This window comes from Rhinolophus ferrumequinum, chromosome 5 (assembly GCF_004115265.2).
Source record: "Rhinolophus ferrumequinum isolate MPI-CBG mRhiFer1 chromosome 5, mRhiFer1_v1.p, whole genome shotgun sequence".
In the NCBI taxonomy this organism is placed as follows: domain Eukaryota; kingdom Metazoa; phylum Chordata; class Mammalia; order Chiroptera; family Rhinolophidae; genus Rhinolophus; species Rhinolophus ferrumequinum.
This window is the reverse complement of record NC_046288.1, coordinates 34,486,986-34,509,653: the sequence shown is the minus strand read 5'-3', so window position 1 is coordinate 34,509,653 and position 22,668 is coordinate 34,486,986. Positions and strand designations below refer to the sequence as shown.

Sequence of the window (22,668 nt, the reverse complement as noted above, 5' to 3'; positions counted from 1 at the left end):
TTAAGGTAGTCACCTTAATCTGCAGAGATCTAACACCATGAATCTGCAGAGATCTAACATTTGACAAAAAAGGATTGTAAACACTTGATACTTGAAACCATGGGGGGCATTATCAGCTATTTAATACATTCTTCTACTTTCTATACAGTTTTATCTCTATATAATCAAAACCAGTGTACATTAACTATATACCTCACATTGATTCTTCACTAATGTACCTTCATTCTTAAACAATTTTAGTAATACGAGTACAATTAGCTTTTATAGAGGAAGTAAGGGGAGAGCATTTATTTGCCCATTTTCTATCCTTCCAACTCACTCCACCCCCATGAGAGAAAAAGGAACTTATTGAGTCATCTGAGAAAGGGAACTGAGCATGCTCTAGTCAGACCCTCTGGATTCCTTTTCTTAAGATATAATTGCCCTCTCAGAGGGTACATTCTGATCTGTAGTAAATATGGTAAGCTTATCTGATAAAACATTTAAACATTTAAAGAAAACTCCTAATATAACAGAGAAGATATAATAACAAAAAGAAAAAAATTCAGAAAAATCATAAACACAAGCAATAGAAGAAAAATCTTTTTAAAAGCTGTAATTAATATCTGCAGACAACAAAAGATATGCACCTAAAACAAAAGTAAGGTGTATTTTAACAAAGAACAACACTGAGAAAACAAAAGAGTTCTTGGAAATTAAAAGCAATATGGCAGAAAAATACAAAACCTATAGAGAAGCTAACAGGTACATTGAAGAAATGTTCCCAACACAAGTAGAATAAAAAGAGAAGAAAAACAAAAGAAAGAAAATCAGAGAACTGATCAATCTAGGAATACTAATATCCTAAAAATGAGAAGTCCAAAAAAACAGAGAACGGAGAAAATGAAAGAGAAAAGTGTCGAAAAGTATCCATGGAAAAAACAGGTCACATCAGAAAACCGAGGAATCACAATGCATCCAACTTCTCCATAATTAACACCAGGAAAAAAATGAACTTATGCCTTCAAAATTGTAGATAAAAATTATATCTAACCGACAAATCTTTATCCAGCCAAATTAACAAAATATTTTTATATATGTAAGATTTCAAAAACATTTCCTTCCATAAATCCATTATCAGAAAGCTACTGAAAACTGTACTCTCCCAAAGGCAAGTGCCTGAGCATAGGGGAGTCTGACAGGCAAAGGGAAATCCCAGAACAATAGCAAAATGCTGTTCACAATAAGCTGAACTGGTCTCCTGAAAGGATATTTCTAAGGGGGGGAGATGAAACTGACACAAATATTAAAATGTTTAAACATACTGCATAATGATTTACACTTCCATTGGGGAATGCGGGGCTAAAATACTAATATGCATGAAGGAAATCAGGCAAATGAAAATTGGGATAATTATTAATTCTAGGAAAAATGAAAAGCATAAAAAAGAAAATGCAATTACAGATAATTACATGTCACAATTTAATGGCAAACAAAATAATTTAAACACTGATTATTAATTTAATCTAAAAACTGAGAATATATTACACTGACAGCAAAATCCTCAACACTGACAGTAAAATCCTCATTTTCTTCTTGGAGATACAATCAAAAACAGAAAATCAGCACTAGCAAACTTTCAAAAGCCCAGAATCACACATACTTCCCCAGATTTTCTAAGTTCCTTTTCTTTCACATTCGAAGAATTTCACTGAAACTACAGATTCTCCTCTACATAATGCAGTCGAGAAATATGGAAGTAAATATGAGAAGAAAAACATCTCAAGAATTTTAAAGTGAATGCCTCCAAGGAGAGGGATGGCGCAGGAGGATATTGACTTAGTCATAGCTTAACAGATCTGCTATTGGACTTTTAAAAATATAGTCCAATTATTCATAATTTTGATAAAAACAAACTTTTCATGTGACACAAAACTTGCTGATTCAAACCAGATTTTTAAAAAATTAATTTTTAAAAAGCAAAAGAATGTCTTCCGCAAACAAACAATTTGTCCCCTAAAATTGGAAATTCATTTGGTTCCCCTTTTAAAATGTCTTCTGGATGACAATTAATTAAACTCATCCTGGGTTATAATTATGTCCAATTCAATTATCGTTAAAAAGTTACAAGTAGCCAAGGGCTATTAATCAACTATAATCCAGCTAAGAATCAGCACCATAAATGCTAGAATTCGGGAAACTGAGGTAGAGAAAATCAGTATCTTCTCCTTAAAGAGATCATCACAATGCTTTCCAGTAGAAAAGATGAGGCATAAATAAACAATCTAACTCTTTATATTACATATGGGAATAAGTTACAAATACGCATCACAGTAGATATTATAATATTAATTAACTTCCTTTTCCCCTGTCCTTCCCTCCTCACAAGACTGGAGGAAATGAGAACATAGTTTCGCCATCACCACTACCATCATCCTCGTCCTCCAACATTCAGGAAATGAGACGACTTCCTGCTATAATTAACAATCACAACTGTCTTAAGAGAATCTAAATATAAACCAGGACTTTCTAGAGCCCAATTACCAGATATAGTCTGGTTTAAAACACTAAAAATAAAAAAACAGAGCAAGTTTGCAGGAAATGGATTAATTGCTCCCTTCATACATGAAAGTAAAAAAAAAAATTTCAGGGATTTTTTAAAAGTTATTATCATTATTATTATTATTATTACATACTATATAAGTAATTATTTGTCTAAAAATACTACATTAGGTCCAAATTAAACGTGTTTCTTCTATCTTCTGATATTCGCAAAAGACCCCCAAAATACCAAATGATACAAGTTTATAAAAATTATAGTTCAAACTACATCCTCTAAATTAATTATATTTAATATGTTGAAAGATAACATAGTAGAGTGCTGGAAAAAATCTTTTAACACTAATACTGATACATTAAGCTCTTCTTGTTTGGATTATAAAAGTAATGTATAAGGAGCACATGAAGTGTAACTGCTCTTTTCTTGCTTAGATTTCCTGTTTTAAACCCAACAGCATTTTTCTTTGTCCATTTACTTGCTCATATCATTACTGTAGCAACTATGACTAGGTTTTAAATATTTTTAACAGTATTCCTTAATTAGACAGATAATTAAAGCTAAGATTGCAAAAAGTGTCTAGAATAAGGTGACAGATGCCCTGGGAGAAATCAAGACACCTACCTAGTAACCCATTTTAAAGCCTTTTTTTTTTGGTATAAAACAAACACAGAAAAACACTTACCTCGACAATATTCCATTAAGATAAGCACTTCCCATACATTATCACTAACTGAATTAATAGCACAGTCCAAATAACCCACGATATTTTTGTGACCAGACAGCTCTTTCTGAGGAAAAAAAAACACAAACTTTTAAGAATCTAAAAACATACATTTTAAAGCTCTATCATTAACAAGGGTTTGAAGTCTACATTAATGTATTTAGAGAATTTCCAGAAGTAAGAATTAAGCATCAGTATGGAATCTGACATATATCAAAAAGGTTTCTACGGTCCCAATGGAATAGTATTTACATGTAACTGTCAATTTCTGACAGGCAAATATTCAGTGAATACTTATTTTTAAATTCAGTCAAGAAAAAAGATGGCTCACTCAAAAGTAACAGTCTCCAAAAATGAGTGTGCAAGCTAGTCCTTACGGACTCAAAATAAAAAATCAGAAGTTTTATGTATTCTTACTTTTATCAAAAAAAAAAAAAAAAAATTATGTTCTAGTATTTATGAACACTTGCATTCTTATTTAATTGTTTTGCATGCAACATATTGCAGTTAATGTAATGTAATGTTAATTAAGTGGATTTCTGAATGTATGTATTTTTAACTAAATAACCTAAAAAATGAACAAGAGGCTAAAAGAGATTTCTGTAAAGAAACCATAAAGATAACACGAAAAGTACAAGTACACGGAAATAAGAAGAAAATGGCAAATCTGACCATTTTGGCTCCTAATATAAGACACCCATCAGAATATATTGAGGTTAAAAATAATCATGATATGATTAACGCACTCTGGAAATTGCAAAACAATTACCAAGAATACTATTTTAAATCAATTTAAATCCACTATCATTAATAATAAACCTAGTTTTAAATGTGTGATGCAATCTGAGATACTGGCTAATGGCAGCACACATGTGAATAATTCATAAATAAATATACATGATGCAGGAAGGGTCATCAAAAAGAAGTTGGAAGACCACTGCTCTAAAGAGCTAATCTCCCTAAAATATCTTGTACAAAAGCATAGGATTTGAGTGTTGCTACTGTTGCTGGCAACTATACTTTTAGGTCTCAAAATTATACATATTCTATTGAAAGGAAGAATTATGGCACAATATTATCATATCTGGGCGCAAATTAGAGAACTTAGTCTAAGATTCCCCCATTATCTTGGGGTAAATCTTTTCACTCTTTTGGCTCATAGCCTTACCTTTAAAAAAGCAAGTCTCAAAGCATAATCAACTCTAGACTAGCTAAAGAATAAGGACAAGTAAAAGCAGAATTCAGATAAATCAGATTATATAAATGTGGCTGTTTTCAAACAAAAGACATCAAACTATGTGTTGATACAAATAAGAAATCCCTCTTAGCTGTTGGTTAAGTAGGACTGACATTAATAACAAGTATTTACAAGGATGTGGAAAAACTGAAACATCCATATATAAATGTCTAACCACTACGTTGTACAACTGAAACTAATATTGAATGTCAACTGTAATTGAAAAATTTTTTAAATTAAAAAAAGAAAAACAGGAACATTACACTGCTGGTATGAACATAAAATGGTTCAACTGCTGTGGAAAACAGTTTAGTGGTTCTTAAAAAAAGTTAAACACAGAATGACCATATGTAACGCAGCAATATCACTCCCAGATATATACCCAAAAGAACTGAAAACAGGTACTCAAACAAATACACACACACACATATCCAGCCAAAAGGGGGAAACGGCCCAATGTCCATCAATGTTTTCTTTCAAGTCCAACAACAAATGAACAGATAAACCATGATACACATATATACACACATACAAAAAATAGAATATTATTTAATAGCCATAAAAAAGAATGAAGTACTGATACATGCTACAATGTGGAATTCTCAAACACATGCTAACTGAAAGAAGCCAGACACAAAAGATCACATAGTGCATGACTCCATTTAGATGAAATATTCAGAACAGATAAATCCATAGAGACATCACACAGACAGGTGGCTGCCAGTGGCTGAAACATGGGGAGATGGGGAACAACTGCTTAAGGGGCAGGGGATTTCCTCTTGGAGTGACAAAAAAGGTTTTAGAACTAGATCAAGGTGGTGGTTGCACGACATTGTGAATGTACAATGTCAATGAACTGGTTTACCTTAAAATTGTTAATTTTATATTATGATAATTTCACTTGAATTAAAAAAAATTATACACATTAGCACTTGGTAAACAGTGGCTGAGGAAGAAGAAGAGAACAGAAGAAAAGGGGGAAAGAACAGGAAGAGCAGCAGAAAAAGAAGCCATCCAGAGTATTTAGAATAATAAACCCGAGAAAAAAAAGGAAATTTTTGTTTTTGTAATTTTGTTTTTTTTACTGTTTAGACTAGTTAACTGAGTTACTGAACTTTTCTTCAATATCCTATTAAAATACTTTTCACTTTTCCTTATATTTAAAAAAATGTTTTCTCTTGCTGAAGGATACCTTATATATTGCAGAGTGCATCAAAAAAACCAAACAACGTTATAGCATGATTTTAAAAACAAAAAGCAAAAACTAATTGTCTGTGAATACAAACACATATAGTGAATGTACTGAAAACCTATGGGAATGGTAAACACCAAATTCAGAACAGTGGTTCCTTTTTGGGTGAGAACAGGACATGGATATGTTTGGGGTGGCATACACTGAAGGATTCAACTGTCTCTGTACGGTTTCCATTCTTCAGCTGGGTGGTGAGCAAACGGGTGTTTATTACACAATTCTCTAAATTGTTCTATCCTCAAAATTATCCATAATTAAAATGTATTTTAAAATAAAAAGCAGAGTAGCTTGCCCCTTGAACTACAGTAGGGAAGGGAAGAAAGAGGACAGGTAGCAGTTGCCTATATTTAGCCCTAAGCATTGGCTGTTAAGAAACGTACTACAAATTCCCAGCTAATTTTCCAAGTTAATTTAATGATCTTCAAAAGTTTTACTCATGTGCATAAACTAATAAGCAGCTTCCTTAAAAGTTGGTTAATGGTATAGTGCAAAACCCAAAGAAAACACACCAATTTTTTAAATGGAATTACTCTTTCACTTACCATAATTGTAATTTCCCTTTTACAAATGTTGAGGTCTGGCAAGTTATTGACATACATTCGCTTCAATGCATGGCGGATTCCACCATGGGTCCGCACCAGGAAAACTGTGGAGAATCCACCTAGAAGAACAAGTACCAGGTTATTAAAAAGAATCAGAAACTACTGCCAAAATCATGTCATTTAAAAGAGGAGCTTAATCTCAGAGGAAAATAAACTGACTGTACCCAAGACAAACACAAGAACAGTAAGCAACTAATACCAGGGGTTCCAAAAAATGTACATACATGATTTTAATAGTTTATTCCTTTCTTAAAATGTGTATACATTTTTGGGGCACCCTCTGTATATTAGATTAAAAGCCATGACATTGGTTTGCCTACGCCAATCATGGAAGTTGCATAGAGGATAACATGCTTCTCAAATGAATATGCTTCTGTCTTAAGGTTAAAATGCCAAAATTTTATTTTGCATAGTAATAACTCTTATGTAGTATTTGGAAAATGTCTAAAATAACTATATTACTATAGTTTGGCATATACTAGTGATTGCCTACCCAGGAGCCTCTGCCTCTTCTGTGATGACAAAACACAGATGTTATTTAATATGAGACATCAATGGGATCAACTGGATGGATCCCTCCTCCAGTTCCAAGGGACGAACCAATATTGTTCTAAGGTGATAATGGGAATCCCATTTCTTCTTGTCAGTAACTGACTTAAGATTAGGTATGTAACCAGTTTTGGGTAATGGAACATAAGGGAAAGTCTGGTGGGGCTTGCAGAGAAAGATTTTCCACCCAAAAAAAAAGAGAGATTTGAGAAGAAGGTCCTGCTCATCCTTCTAACTTTTGGATTTCATTGTATAAAGAATATGATGTTTAGACCAATGGCAGCCATCTGTGGCCATGATGGGAAAAAAGAATGAGAGAGAAAATAACCTAGAACACTGACTTAGAATACTGAATGAGACAACTCTGGAACCACCTCCTTCCAGAACGCTTACGTAGATGATAAATGTCCTCCTAGAATTTATGCCACAGTTATTTGGACAATCTGTTAACTGCACCTGACAAAGTTCCATATCTGAAATACATAGCGAGGTATTCTAAAGAAAAATTACTGCTCACACATCTAAACAAAGATTTCCTCCTGGAGTTTTAAAAGTACATCTTGTTATAGGATATTTGTAGTTTAATTATGGTTTAAAACAAAAAATAGTGTACTATTTTTATCAATTTGATAGCCCTTATAAAGCAGCATCCAGAGCAATGTTATAAGTCAAAGCAGTCAAACGAGAAGTTAACTGGGGATAAATAATAGGGGGAAAGAGCTCTTAGGACACTCCTGAATCAGTCTAGATTCATTTCAGATTTGCCAAATCCTCCAACTGTAGTTAGAAGAAAACTTCACAAACTACCTTCTTGTAGATTTGGATTTCTACGTATATAATGTAGGAGAAATCAAATTAACCAAGAGAGGAAAAAGATGTTTGGGAAAGGTACTTTAAGTAAGAACTGCAGGGCAGTTCTTTCCAAGAAGCTCACTTAGCATTAATTTCATATGCAAATATTAACAAATTAGTAGTACTAACAAAGCACTACTTTAAACTACTCTGAGTTGTGTCAGAATTATTGAATTGAACTGCCGGACACCCAGTTGGTGTCAGAGAACTGTTGCTGGAAGGCAACTACTTATCTAGTAGTAGTAGTTACAGATGTATTTTATCTTCTGCTTAGAAAGAGAAGTATGCCCAACCAACAATTAAGAAACTTTAAATCTAACCATAATTCAGAATGGATCTGCAATGATCAAAAAGGGCCTCAGAGTCAGTACCAGATAATTTGGAGACATGCAATATTGAATTAACAAGTATTTAAAAAATATTTGTTTGTTCATATAAGTAGACTTCCTTACAGGTCTGCAAAGCACTTCTTTAAAACTCTTGCAGCTTCCTATCCATACCTAATCCTGTTTATCAATGTGCCTCTTCCACTAGGCGTTAAGCAATATAACTGGGGCATTTCTTTACAAGGAAGAAATCTTGGCATGGCTAATATTGGCATTAATATTGCCATTATGCGCTTTCCTAATGTGATGCAATATGAAACAAACACCATCACCTATGAAGTACCTCTGCTAAAAACCTTTAACCTAATAAATTTTAAGGCCTACCCTACAGTTTAGAAAACAGGGGCTAGAAGGAAAATAGTAACACAAAGAACAATCAGACGAAGTCTGAGATATTGATGCTTGGGTGATTGTCTTGTACACTGTTCCACATGTGGAGTGAAAAAATGAGGGGGTTAGAGTTATTGTAGACTTTAAAAGACATTAAAATAAAATGCACTACGCACATGTAATCCTTGATTAAACTCAATTTTGAAAGAAATTACAAAATATGTTTTTGTTAGTGGTGAACTGTTTGAAAACAGTGGTAGATACCACGTTATTTTACTCATTGATACTTAATGGGTACTTAAAGCACATGCACATTCTCAAAATGGATATATTATCCTATATAACCACAGTACCTCTGTCCCACCTAAGGAAATGAACAATAATTCTTCTAATGCATAGTCCTTTTGCAAAATTACCCATGTGTTTCAAAAAACACACACAGAAAAATATGGTAAAATATTAGTAGTTGAATCTACATGAGGAGCATGTGGTTATTCACTGTACTACTCTTTCAAGTTGTCTGTATATTTTGAAATTTTTCATATTAAAGTTGGAAAAAAAGAACAAGAGATGCACAGGACGCTTTTCCTCAGGTAATTCCTCTCTGCCTGGCCACCACCACTGAGAATTACTATTTTACGAGACACTGCTACTGGTTATCCACTCACAACTTCCCCAGAGGCACCGTAAGTCTCTGCCACGGAAAATGTTTATGGTATCCTGGATACCTCCAGTTCCAACCGCCCCACACACACAAGCACTTCCTGTTTAGGAACGACTGGGCTTTAGCATTGTTTACTACTATCAAGTTTGTTTTCCTAGGGAATGGAAGAAGGGAGTGGATAAAATTACACGTGGTTTTTCTGTATTGTATATATCATCAGACATCACGCAAATCAACAAGAGAGAGGAAATACCAAGCTGTCAGCAACTTCTGATTTCAACCACTGCCAAAGAAAATAATGTCTTTTGAAAACTGCCTTCAAGATAAGTGGAACACGCATTTATTTGGCAGTGGGATTTGAACCAGAGGAAAGATTTGCCTACCTAATGACCACCGGCCTGTGGTACATCTGAGTTTCACAACCTTAGGGTAAGGCAATGACTCCAGGAGTTTCTTTTAAAAGTAGAAGTATCCCTAAAGAGGGTTACTAACTTAAATTTGTGCCAAAGTTATTATATCAGGAAGTGCTAGCTAGTACAGTGCAATGGAAGAGTCAGGTCCATCTGATTGGGCAGGGAATGGGAGGAAGAGGAGCTAGAAAGCGGAGAAAAGAGCACAACATGCATACAGCATTGACAACATACAAAGCATTTCCAAGAATTTATTTATTTATTTAACTCTCGTAACACCATGAGGTAATTTAACTGTTATTCCCATTCTGTAAATGAGGAATAAACCAAGAACTGAGAAAGAAGATAAGCAGCTGGTCCAATACCACAAAGCTGATAAGATGGAATCAGGTATCTTATTTTTCCTCCTATAAATATCATGTTCTAATGATTTTTATATCCACACCTGTCCTTGCTAGTTATGCCAGAAGAAAAATCGAGGCATATAAATCACAAACGAAAGGATCCGGGAACAACATTATCATTTAGGAGGAACAAAAGGAAAATAGGGTAATCAAGAGAGAACAATGCCCTTCCACACCCAGAGTTTTCTTCTCCACAGAACTTGACTCCACAGGCAGTGTTCTTTACAGAGAAGGGGCCTGTAGGTCAAAGCTGTATTTGATCTGGGCAGCACAGCACCTTAGAAGATTGTAGTACACTTCAGGTGACAATCTAGATTTTTTGGTTTCTCTTGAAAAACTTGGAACTCAGGAAACAGTGGGTACTCATTCTATGCGACATTAATCAGAGGCAGTCAGCTGCTGTCCCCTCTGCACAGGGCATCACAGCTCCGTCCTCGCCACTGCTGCAGTGCACTCGCCGGCTCACTTCACTCCTTTACCTGCCTGGCCTCTGCGGGCATTCGAGTTTGCAGCCCCTACAACAGGAACTTCAAAAAATTTCTCCACCACAATATTTACACTCGTTATACTTCTTCAGGGCCTCTCTCCGCAAGTGGGCTGTACGGTCCCTAAGACAGAGACCACGTGCACCTCACTTATCAGAGCGTCATCAATGTCAACCACGTCACCTGGCACTCAAACATCTGAATGACTTAACAGTGATAAACCGGTTCTACTGGAAGTAGTTCTAATTGATAAACTACAATTTCTACGTTGATCTCCTGTAAATAAAAAGCAATTAATCACTAATTCATCATTTCCCCTTGGTGTTGACTATAGTACTTCCAATATACACTACAAATTCTGAAAATAGAATTTCACCTCTTTGCCATGTTTCATTCATTCATTCATTCATTCAACAATATATATTAACTGCTCACAGGTATCAAGCACTTTTCAAGGTGTTAGGTGCTAGGACAAAACTAACCAGAAGTTTACCCCCTTCCCCCTGCCCAGTCCCCATCCCTGGGGCTGACTTGCTGCCCATTATAAAAGATTCTGGTACCCTAAGCTCAGGGCTCCTCTCCCGCAGGCATGTGCAGGTATCACTGGGCCCTTTCACACAGCCCTGTGGGAACTAAAGCGCTGGGAACTGGAGCCCATGCTGACACTCGGGTACAGCTATTGGCTGTAATAAAACCCTTTGCGTCATCTCTTCTGCCAGCATCCATGAGACAAGGGCAGGCTACCTTGTCAACTTACAAGTAGGGGGAAAATCTCAAACTCTTAACAGTTCTTGACAGACAACAGGGAAGGTTTGGGGTAAAAGAGCAAGAGCACAGCTGGGCACATGTCATGTTAGACATGTCTATTAGACAACCAGTTGGAAATATGGAATTGGCAATGTGATTTCTAAGTGTAAGGTACAGAGATCAAAGCAAGGGACATACATTTAAGAGGTATTCTCATTTATATGTTATCTTTTATCATCTATCATTTATAGACACAAGGAAGGGAACAGTTGTGTTCTTACATCCTAAAAAAACCTTTTCCACAAAAGAAAATCATTATTTAATAGTAAAGCATCATTATGTTTGTTAGCAAAGATGTTCTAGAATCAATCATCTTTTCATACACTCTTGGAAGATGTGGCAATTAGTAAAATTTTTCCACCATAAGCATATATCAAGATTGTATACCATATATACATTGTATACCTTAAAATTTTCCATATTCTTTGTCTCAATTTTATTTATAGAATTCTACCATAAGGAAATTATTAGTGAAGATGTGTAAACCTATTTTGCCAGCAACATAAAAATTATTAAATAACATCACATAGGATAGCACTTTGCGTGCAGTAAAAATGCATCCACAAAATGTTAATATAACTATAAACACATACTAAACAAGACACAAAATAACCTCAGCTGGCTTCAGGTACAGCTGAATTTAAGACACCAAGTTTCTGATGTTCAGCCAATGAAATTCCATTTTTGGTAAACTCATTTGAGATGGGTTCCTTCTGTTTGCAGTTAAGAGAGTCCTAAACAGGCCCTGGAAGCTCGCCATCATTTGTAAGCTTATTTCCATAGGCACGCAAATGTTATGTATGTCTCATGAACTGAGAACTCTGCACAGTCATGCACCACATAATCATGTTTCGGTCAACAACGGACCTCATACTCATATATAATGGTGGTTCCGTAAGATGATAATGGAGCTGAAAAAGTCCTATCAATCACCTCGTGACACTGTAGCCGTCGTAACATCACAGTGCAACACAACACCCACATTTGTGGTGACGCTGGTGTAACAAACCTACTGCGCTGACATTCACATAAAAGTACAGCACAGACAGAGAGAGGCAAATACCATATGATCTCACTTACGTGTGGAATCTAAAGAAAAGAATAAATGAACTAATCAGAAACAGTCTCAGAGACACAGAGGAAAAACTGAGGGGTGCTAGATGGGAGGGGGTGGGGATAAGAGGGAAGGTGAGGGGATTAGAAAGCACAGTCAGTAACCACAAGATGGCCACAGGGATACGAAAGTCAATTAGGGGAATGTAATCAGTAATGTTGTAAAGACTTTGTAGGGTATCCGATGGACACTTGTCCCGTTAGGGAGGCCACCTCAGGGAAGATGTAGATGCCTGATCACTGCACTGTACACCTGAAGCTGAAGCTGAACAATAAAGAATGTCAACTACAATTTTATATATACATATATAGTTACAAGAAGTGGAGTACAGCATTAGAACTAGAGACAGTGGAAACGTTATGGCTGTGTGTGACGTCAGAGGGGTGGCAGATGGGGGAAGGGGGGTTATCACTGTGTGCGGGATATAAATGATAAATGTCTAACTATTACATTATTTTGCACACCTGAAACTTAAAAAAAAAATTTGAAAATCAAAAAAAAAGCATAGCACATACAATTTTGTACAGTACATAATACTTGATAATGATAATAAATGATTATTGTACTGGTTTATATATTTACTATGCTATACTTGTTATTGTTATTTTAAAGTGTCCTCTCTGTATTTATAAAAAAAGTTTGCTGTAAAACGGTATGCCATGTTACGCCTGCAGCAGCCCACACATCTTGTGTTTACCATGTCCCTTGATAGCATCATTCTTTTGCGTTTGATTTATTCTCGTGTCGTTTTGTACAATAACACGCTGTACAGGCTCGCAGCCTAAGAACAATAGGCTGTACCATAGAGCCTAGGTGAGTAGTAGGCTACAAAATCCAGATTTGTGTAAGTACAATCTATGATATTCACACAACTACAAAATTACCTAATGCCACATTTCTCAAGATGTATCCCCATGGCTATAAACAGCTCATGACTGCACATAAAAACGTTTCCAAGCTCGGGGTTTACTAACAAAAATCAATGATTAGCATTACGATCCCCTTAGGTTTTAGGTACTAGGTAACAAAACAGTAAGACAAAGTAAGCTAATACCATATAGACAATGTCCTAAATACTTAACATCATTTTAGGACCCAGTTTGTAGTAAACAAATAATATAATTGCATATATGGATATTATATAACCAGAGACTCAAATATGAATAGTCACCAAAGTTACTGGCACTGATTTTCCACATCACTGTCATAATTTAACACAATTCTCTAACAATTCTGTTTGAAACAGACTTCAGAACCCATCCTTCCAATAACTATAATGTAGGAAATTTCCCATTTTTTGAGACTAGACAAAATTTCAAAAACAGTTATAAGTTGTCTCTAACCAAGTCAACTAAATGAAGGGAGATAAAGTTTTTGGTGGGTTTCAAAGTTTTTTTGGGGAAAAGTATGGAAGCCATACATAACAGATCAGTAAATTAATCTGTGTATTTTTTAAAATGGATCTAAAATTCCTTAAATGACTTCTAAAACGTGTTATAAGTATTAATGTCTTTATCAATGGACAAAAAGAGAGCTTCTTGATAGATACTACTTGGTAAAACAACCCTCATTTATTTGTATATTTACCAGAACATCAAATTCATTATCTTTTACACACCTACGTACCAATTTTTATAACTATTTTTATAAAATTCAGAAAGGGAGAAGTTCCTACTACGTTTAAAATTAACTAGCCTTGCATCTGTAATCTCTTGATCTTATTATATAGGTATATATGAAATTGTAATAAGATAGATTTCTTTTCACTTGCAAATATCTAGCAACACATATAACCATAGATTTACAATTATATATAAAATTAATAATTAAATGGCATAATGATTATGTACTGCACAATTAGTAGAAAGTGCTTTTTACAAACCCACCTGCCTCTAAAAACTTAGTCAAGTATATACTGTCTTAACTCCCTTGAGGACTCAGTCTCATTTGTAAAATTATGTTGACAACTACAGATAATCTCCCGGGATTATTTAACGCTCAGCTAGAGATAAAAGTAGTCTCAAATGTCCCACAACCTAGTAGGAGATATGGATAAACAAATAAATTATATCATAACAAATGGACTAAAAAAGTTATGTTCAAGGCACATGGAAACAAAAAGAAGTTGTAGCATGTGGAGGAAAATCAGAAAAGGTATCACTAAAGAAGTAATATATGAGCTGAATCTTACAAGAATGTATTGTAGTTTTCAAAGTGGTTAAGTAAAAAGCATGGGGGAAACAGGTGTAAAAATATTGGGGGCAAGGCGGCACTTCCAAAATAGAAAATTAATGACCTCTAAAAATCTGTTCTTCCATAAAAGCAATGGGAACACCAGGAAAAACTGCCAAAACCAATTTTTTCACAACTCAGGGAATTACCCAAAAGCTTACAACAATGCGAGGAGCTCATATTCAAGAAAAATGACTGAATCTCAGTAAAAAGAGTGAAATTCGTGACATTTTGACATTTTAACTCGTCCTATTCCCATCAGTCTCTCCCAGCCCAACAGGTCTTGAAAAGACACAGCTCATAACCACTAACTGCAAAAACTACTAGCGTAGCAAATACTGGAGGTAACAAAACAAACTTGGACTCACCAAAGAGCCCAAGGCTCATCACCTGTCAGGCAACTCCCCTGAAAAGCTTCATGGTCAGACTTTGTCTTTGACCTAACTCTGAACTCACACTGTGCAAAAGCTCTACTACTACAGAGTTGGTTGAAAACCATCAGCAGCAGTTGTATAACACTGCAGCTGTCTTAAGGCAGTGACACAAGTTGGGGATAATAAGAGGCTGACCAAGAAAATTTCATAGAAAAATTGGAAATGAGATGTCTGTAGGGGGCTTTGAAAAGCTGACACATTCCTGGGAATCTAGAAGGCTACGCATACTTATAGGGCATTATGCGGGCTCAAGGGACATCTGAGAAGACCCCAGCCTCTCACCTCCGGCTGATACTGAGGCTCTGCACAAAAGGAAGTGAAGACTACAGCAGCGCTGTAAAGAACACTGAATTCATGCCAACACAAACACAAAGCCCCTCAGCAAAAGCTGAAAGGTTTATTGGTTACCAGTGTTTAAGGGAAAACCTGTGCTATTATTAGCTGACCACTAACCTACCTGAGCAGAGATTTCGGTGGCAACTCAGGAAAAAAAAAAAAAAAAAATCAGACTTTACAGAATCAGTCCAGGAAAGTCACTAAATTAACAACAAAAACAAATACTGGAGGATGGAGACATCTGATTCCCAGAGTTGCCACATTATTTAAAAAGGCCAGTTTTCAACAAAAAATTATGAGCCATGAAAAGAAATAGGAAATTCTGGCCTATATGGGGGGGGGGGGAAGCAGTCGAGAAAAAGTCTCTGAGGAAACACAATTGTTGGACATAACAGACAAAAACATTAAATCATCTATTAGAAATATATTCAAAGAACTTATGAAAACCATGCCTAAAAAAATAAAGAGGGTGCCAAAAAAATGCATACACATTTTAAGAAAGGAAAAACTGTATTAAAATTGTAATACTATATCCTCTTTCTAAAATTTATATTACTATGTAAGGAATCCAAAATCATAAAAAGAACAAAGTTAGAGAACTTACACGTCCCAATTTTGAAACTACCTGCAAAGCTACAGCAATGAAGACAGTGTGGTACTGGCACGTGGACAGACATAGATCAATGGAAAAGAACTGAGAGTCTAGAAACAGGCCCATACGTCTATGGACAACTGATTTCCAACAAGAATGACACCACCATTCAATGAGGAATGAACAGTCTTTTCAACAAATGGTGCAGGACATATGGATATTCACATGTAAATCAGTGAAGTTGGACCTCTACCTCACACCATATGCAAAAATTAACTAAAAATGGATGAAGACCTAAACATAAAAGCTAAAATTATACAATTCTTAGAAGAAAGCATAGGTATAAATCTTTGTGACTCTGGATTAGGCAATGATTTATAGACTTGACACCAAAAGCCAAGTGACCCAAAAAAACTGGAATTCATCAAAATTCAGAAAGTTTGTGCTTCAAAGAACATTATTAAGAAAGTGAAAAGACAATACCATGAATGGGAGAAGACAGTCACAAATCCTTTATCTGATAAACATCTAGTATCCAGAACCCAAAAAGAACTCATACCATTGAACAGTAGAAACTATCCAACTTTTTAAAGGGCAAAAGATTTTAATAAAAATTTCTCCAAAGAGTTACACAAATGACCAATAAGTACATTAAAAGATGCTCAATATTATTAGTCACTAGGGAAATACAAATCAAAACCATGAGATACCTCTTCATACCCAAGAGTCTCGCTGTGATCAAAAAGATAGTCAACGTGTTGCCAAGGATGTGGACAACTAGAAACCCTCAGAAATTGCTGGTGAGAATATAAAATGGTGCAGCCACTGGGGAAAACTTTGGCAGTTCCTCAAAAAGTCATAGACAGGAATTCTATTCCTAAAAATATTCCCAGAAGAACTGAAAAGATTCACACAAAAATCCGTACACAAATGTTCATAATAGCATTATACATAATAGCCAAAAAGTGGGGGAAAATCCATGTCAATCAACTGATGAATGGATAAACAAAATGTGGAATCATATAATGGAATATGATTCATTCATATTCAATGACATATGGATACATGTTAAAACATGGATGAAACTTGAAAACATGCCAAATGTAAAAAACGAGACACAAAGGTCAAATAATCATACGATTCCATTTATATGAAATGCCCAGAACAGGCAAATCCAAAAAGAGAAAGAAACAGATTACTGATTCCAACGGTTTGGGGCAAGAAAGGAGGAATGGGAAGTGACTACTAATGAGTGCAGGGCTTTTTGGGGGGGTTCATGAAAATGTTCTAGACTTGGTGGTGGTTCAATATACTAAATATACTAAAAATCACTAAATTGTACACTTTAAATTGAATCCTATGAAAAACAAATTAAATCTTAATAAAGCTCTTATTTTAAAAATCAGAATATGTCCAAGGAATAACATCTAGTTCCATATAGCTGAAGCACAGGTCCCAAAATACGAAATAATAGATAAGGCATAGTTAAGTCAGATAGAGTTCTAATCATGAAAGATCAGTGCTAAGATGTTTGAACTTTGTCCTGTAGGACATGAGGAAACCATAGAAAGATTTTAATTAAAGGTTTATAGTCATAATATTTGCATTAGAAAGTAACTCTCTAGTAATTACATTCCTACCGTGTTTCCCCGAAAATAAGACCTAGCGGGACAATCAGCTCTAATGCATCTTTTGGAGCAAAAATTAATATAAGACCTGGTATTATATTATTACATTATTATATCATATTATATTATATTATATTATGAAGACCCGGTCTTATGTTATAGTAAAATAAGACCGGGTATTATATTATATTATATCATACCCAGTCTTATATTATAGTTAAATAAAACCAGGTCTTATATTTTGCTCCAAGAGATGCATTAGAGCTGATTGTCTGGCTAGGTCTTATTTTCGGGGAAACATGGTATACAAGAGCAATCAAGAGAAAAATGAGAAAAAAAGAAAAATACCATTTATGACAGCAATAAAAAAATAAATAAAAGCACCTTATGAATCAATAGAAGATACATAAGGGCTTTTGGAGGGAAATTACAAAATTTTAATAAAAGACAAATTAAACAAGTGGAGTTTGTTTTTGTTTAATGGAAAAAGTAGGCTCCATAATATAGTTTGAATTTCTCACACAGTATTTGATAAATTCAGTGCAATTCAAATAAAAATCCTAGTAGTTTTTCATGGAATTGTGTTGCCACGCAGCAGCCTACCCCTCTGTCCCCTCGTACCTGCCCCTGAAGAGAGTCTGTAAGACTAATCCTTTCAGGGACTTTACTTCACCTTTGTGCTTACACCTTATGTCTCCCTGTTTTGGCCCGGTGGTGGGTGGGGGGACAATTCAAGCCAGGCACAGTCGAATGGGGACCAGCAGGAGAACCCACAGGGTTGACAGAGGTGGGCATTGACCCCCACCTTCCCCCCGTTAAGGAGAGCTTATGCCTTTGTGGCCGCATTCCTTCCCACAACCTGCTTGGGAAGAGATTCAATGGTGTGATAACATCAGTTCTCCATCTATCCATTTCAGTAGGTTTAAGCATAAAGGTTCAGCTGCTTGCAGGCAGGGGTAATTAGTTAAATCAGTTTCTTAGTATAATGTGTGAGATTCATAGCCCTTGGAGAAAACAATGTTGCTTTCATGTGTGAGCATCAATAAAAGCCACAGGACGGCCCCATTCAGGGCTCTCAGTCCTTTGAGGCTGTGAGACCCTTGGCCCCTGTTTCATAACTTTCTTGATTTCTGCATCTTACTTTCTTAACCCTTCGCCGCCCCTTCTCGTTCGCTCACTGCCTGTGTTGCGCTGGACGCCACAGAATTGGATACACTGATTCTAAGATACACAAAGAAGTGCAAAGAATTAAGAATAAAATGTAGTAGGGTTAGCCACTTTACCAATTATCCATATAAACTCTAGTAAGATTATATGGTGATGGCATAGAGATAAACAAAGGACCACTTGAGCAAACTCAGAAACATTTATATATGAGAACTATAGAAACTGATAAATGACATCAGAGACATTACACATCATTGGGAAAAAGATTAGTCAATTACATTTTGCTTGAACAACTGAGGTGAATGAGGGAATTTGATCTTTACCCCATAAGACATTAAACATAACTCTGACGGTCTAAAGATATAAATATGAAAAAAATTAAACATTAAAACTTTTAAAACAAAATAGGAAAATGTATGTATGACTTTGAAGTAGGAAAGAATTTCTTACATTAGATATAAGAAAATACAACTCAAAAAGATGAAACTAATAAATTTGATCATGCTAAAATTCAAATTACAATTTCTGTTTCTAGCAACATGACAGACTACAGATTCAGGAAGAAAAAAAAGAAAGCTTCCTGGTTCAGTAATCCTTAAAATGCTGGATAAAATAATGAAGGAGGCAGATCTAGAAAATTCCTTACATCCAGAAACAAGAAGTATGAATTTACAAACTGCACTAGAACCAAAGGCCAACACTGCAGAAGGGTGGACGGTCATAATGGGACCACCACATAAAGCCTGGACCCACAAAACACTTCACCCCCAGTGTGAAATAGAAACCAATACACCTGCATATGACACCAAAAAGATACATTCCTTGGCCTGGGCTCTGAAGGAAGTGGGAAAGCCTCCTGAGACTTTCTAAGCATGATCCTAATTCTCAAAGATTTGGAATGCAACTACCTGTGTGACCAAAAGAAAATTTTAAGGCAACAATTTAAAGTAGGTAGCCCCAGGTTGGTATACCCAAGAGTATGGTAGATACGAGGTGTGATCACAAAACATGGTGAATGTTTAAATAAAAAAAAATGTATTACAGTAAAAGATACATTGCTATTAATCTCCCTAAAAATACTCCCTCTCGCTTCTAACATACTTATCCCATCGTTCTTGCCACTTTCTGAAGCAGTTCTAGAAGTCCTCTTTCGTGAATGTCTTTGGCTGTGCTGTCGTGGCTGACTCGATGCCCTGAATTGATTCAAAATATTTACCATTCATGGTCATTTTGACTTTCAGGTAGAGCCAGCAGTCACATGGTGCCAGATCCAGTGCATAAGGTGGATGAGGACACCCTGTAATGTTTTTATTTGACAGAAATTGCCATACCAGAAGCGATGTGTGGCACAAAGGCTTTCCGTTGTGATCAACAAATATGGTGAATGCTGCTGCCGAGTGCCATCCAATAGGAAAGGCAGGGATCTTCAATACGGGAAGTGCCACGTCAAACACTGTGTGCCAAGTTTCAACTTGTTCAGTGTAGTCAGTCGGATGTGAGCTATGGTTGAGAGAAGATGTGTTTTAAAGTGAGCCATAAATCATCCTCCATCGTGACAATGCTCTGCGTCACATATCACTTCTGGTATACGGCAATTTCTGTCAAATAAAAACATTACGATGTGTCCTCATCCACCTTATTCACCAGAGCTGGCACCATGTGACTTCTGGCTCTTCCCCAAAGTCAAAATGATTCAGGACATCGAGGCAGCCACGACAGTGCAACTAAAGACACTCATGAAAGAGGGCTTCCAGAACTGCTTCAAAAAGTGGAAAGAATGATGGGTAAGTGTGTTGGAAGTGAGGAGGAGTACTTTGAGGGGGATTAATGGCAATGTGTCTTTTACTGTAATAAATTTTTTTTATTTAAACATTCACCATATTGTTTGATCACACCTCATACACTCAAGACCTCCAACCAGTGAGATTCTATGGATTGTGAGCACAGAATAAACAAAAAATTTAAAAAGGAAGGAAACCACTGAGTATTCAAGAAACCAACCACCAAGAACAAAAGTCAAACAACCAACTACACAATGAGACTTGAAAAGACTAAAATATACTAAAATTACCAAACACAGAATATAAGACAACAATGCTCCACATAATTAAAGAAACAAAAGAGGAAAATTAGAGTATAAAAAGCAATTAAGAGGTCATCAAAATTGACAAGAACCACCCCCCCAAAAAAGGCCAAGCATTTTGGCAATACAAATTGAATTTCTAATATGAAAAATATAACTGAAAAGGTAAACAGCAACTGAAGAACACCTGAAGGAAGAGACAACTGAAAAATATACACGTATCTTAATGCAGCAGAATGCTGATATATATACCAAAATGTTGGACAAAGGGTTAAAGATGGAAAATAAGAGAGATTACGAGACTTGGAATATACAGTGTGAAGATCCAATATACATTTCTCACCTAAGAGAACTGGGAAGGGGGATTATTAGCATAGATATGGTTGAGAATTCTCCAGAACCAATGAAAAACACCAATCACCAAATTCAGAAAACCCAAGAATTCTAAAATAAGAGAAAAACCACATTTATACCATCACAGTGAAAGAGTACAGCACCAAAGAGAAGACGTCAAAGCCACCAGTGAGAAAGAGCAAATTACCCACAAAGGCAATTATAGTGATTACCAACTTCTCAACAGTAAAAAGAAGGCAGTGAAATACCTTCAAAATATGGAAACATATTAACTATCTGCCTAGAATCCTCTATCAAGAAAAACTCTCTCTAGAATGAGGATGAAATAAAGATTTTTCAGACTAACAAAACGACCTTCACTAAAGGAACTTGAAAGGAAGGTGTCAGAATGAAGAAAACTGAGCCTAGATGAAAGGTCTGACATATGAGAAAGAATGATGAATTGAACAAAGATAATCGCTATTAAACACTGACTTGTAAAACAATAACATAATGTCTAATCTATGGCTCAAACAAAAGTGCAGATACAAAATCCTAGACAATATCACCATAAATCAGAAGAGAATGATGGTGATAGCAGGTAGAGCATTCTACGCTTCTTGTAGTATTTGTGAGGCATATAGATATTAACTTTATTCTTGTGTTAAACAACCACTGAAAGTACAGGGAATAATATAACTTCCAATTAATAGGAGGGAAAAAATGAAATGAAGGAATGAGAACCTTCATCAGTCCAAACAAAGCAAGAAAAGAATTAAAATGAAAAATAATTAAGGGGGCCGGCCCGGTTGGCTCAGGCAGTTAGAGCTCCGTGCTCCTAACTCTGAAGGCTGCGGGTTCGATTCCCACATGGGCCAGTGGGCTCTCAACCACCAGGTTGCAGATTCAACTCCTAGAGTTCCGCAAGGGATGGTGGGCAGCGCCCCCTGCAACTAAGATTGAACACGGCACCTTGAACTGAGCTGCCTCCCGGATGGCTCAGTTGGTTGGAGCGCGTCCTCTCAACCACAAGGTTGCCAGTTCGATTCCTCAACTCCTGCAAGGGATGGTGGGCAGTGCCCCCTGCAACTAGCAAGGGCAACTGGACCTGGGGCTGAGCTGCGCCCTCCACAACTAAGACTGAAAGGACAACAACTTGACTTGGAAAAAAGTCCTGGAAGTACACACTGTTCTCCAATAAAGTCCTGTTCCCCTTTCCCCCCCAAAAAAAATAATTAGCAAACATTGTTTAAAGAGATTGAAGGAGTCAAGGGCAAAAGCTGGAGACAGAAAGGTATTTTGTACGGAAAAAAAAAGGTCTCAAAAGGATACATGAGGACCATTAAAATAAGAGAGTGGGAGTAGGTACGGGTGAAGAACTTTTGCTTCATCTATACTGTTGGATTATAACAAAGTTATTTCTTTATTACTTGTGACTGACACACACACACACACACACACACACACACGCCCCTACCATGTTTCCCCGAAAATAAGACCTAGCCGGACCA

At 36.0% G+C, this 22,668-nt stretch overlaps 1 protein-coding gene across 1 annotated transcript in view; it reads right to left on the bottom strand.

The window, feature by feature from the left end:
* BMP2K (BMP2 inducible kinase) overlaps positions 1-22,668 on the bottom strand; it is a 113,535-nt gene that overhangs the window by 65,105 nt on the left and 25,762 nt on the right. The window contains 2 exon segments of the mRNA XM_033105809.1: positions 3,222-3,327; positions 6,292-6,410. Coding sequence (XP_032961700.1) covers positions 3,222-3,327; positions 6,292-6,410 — 225 coding nt within the window.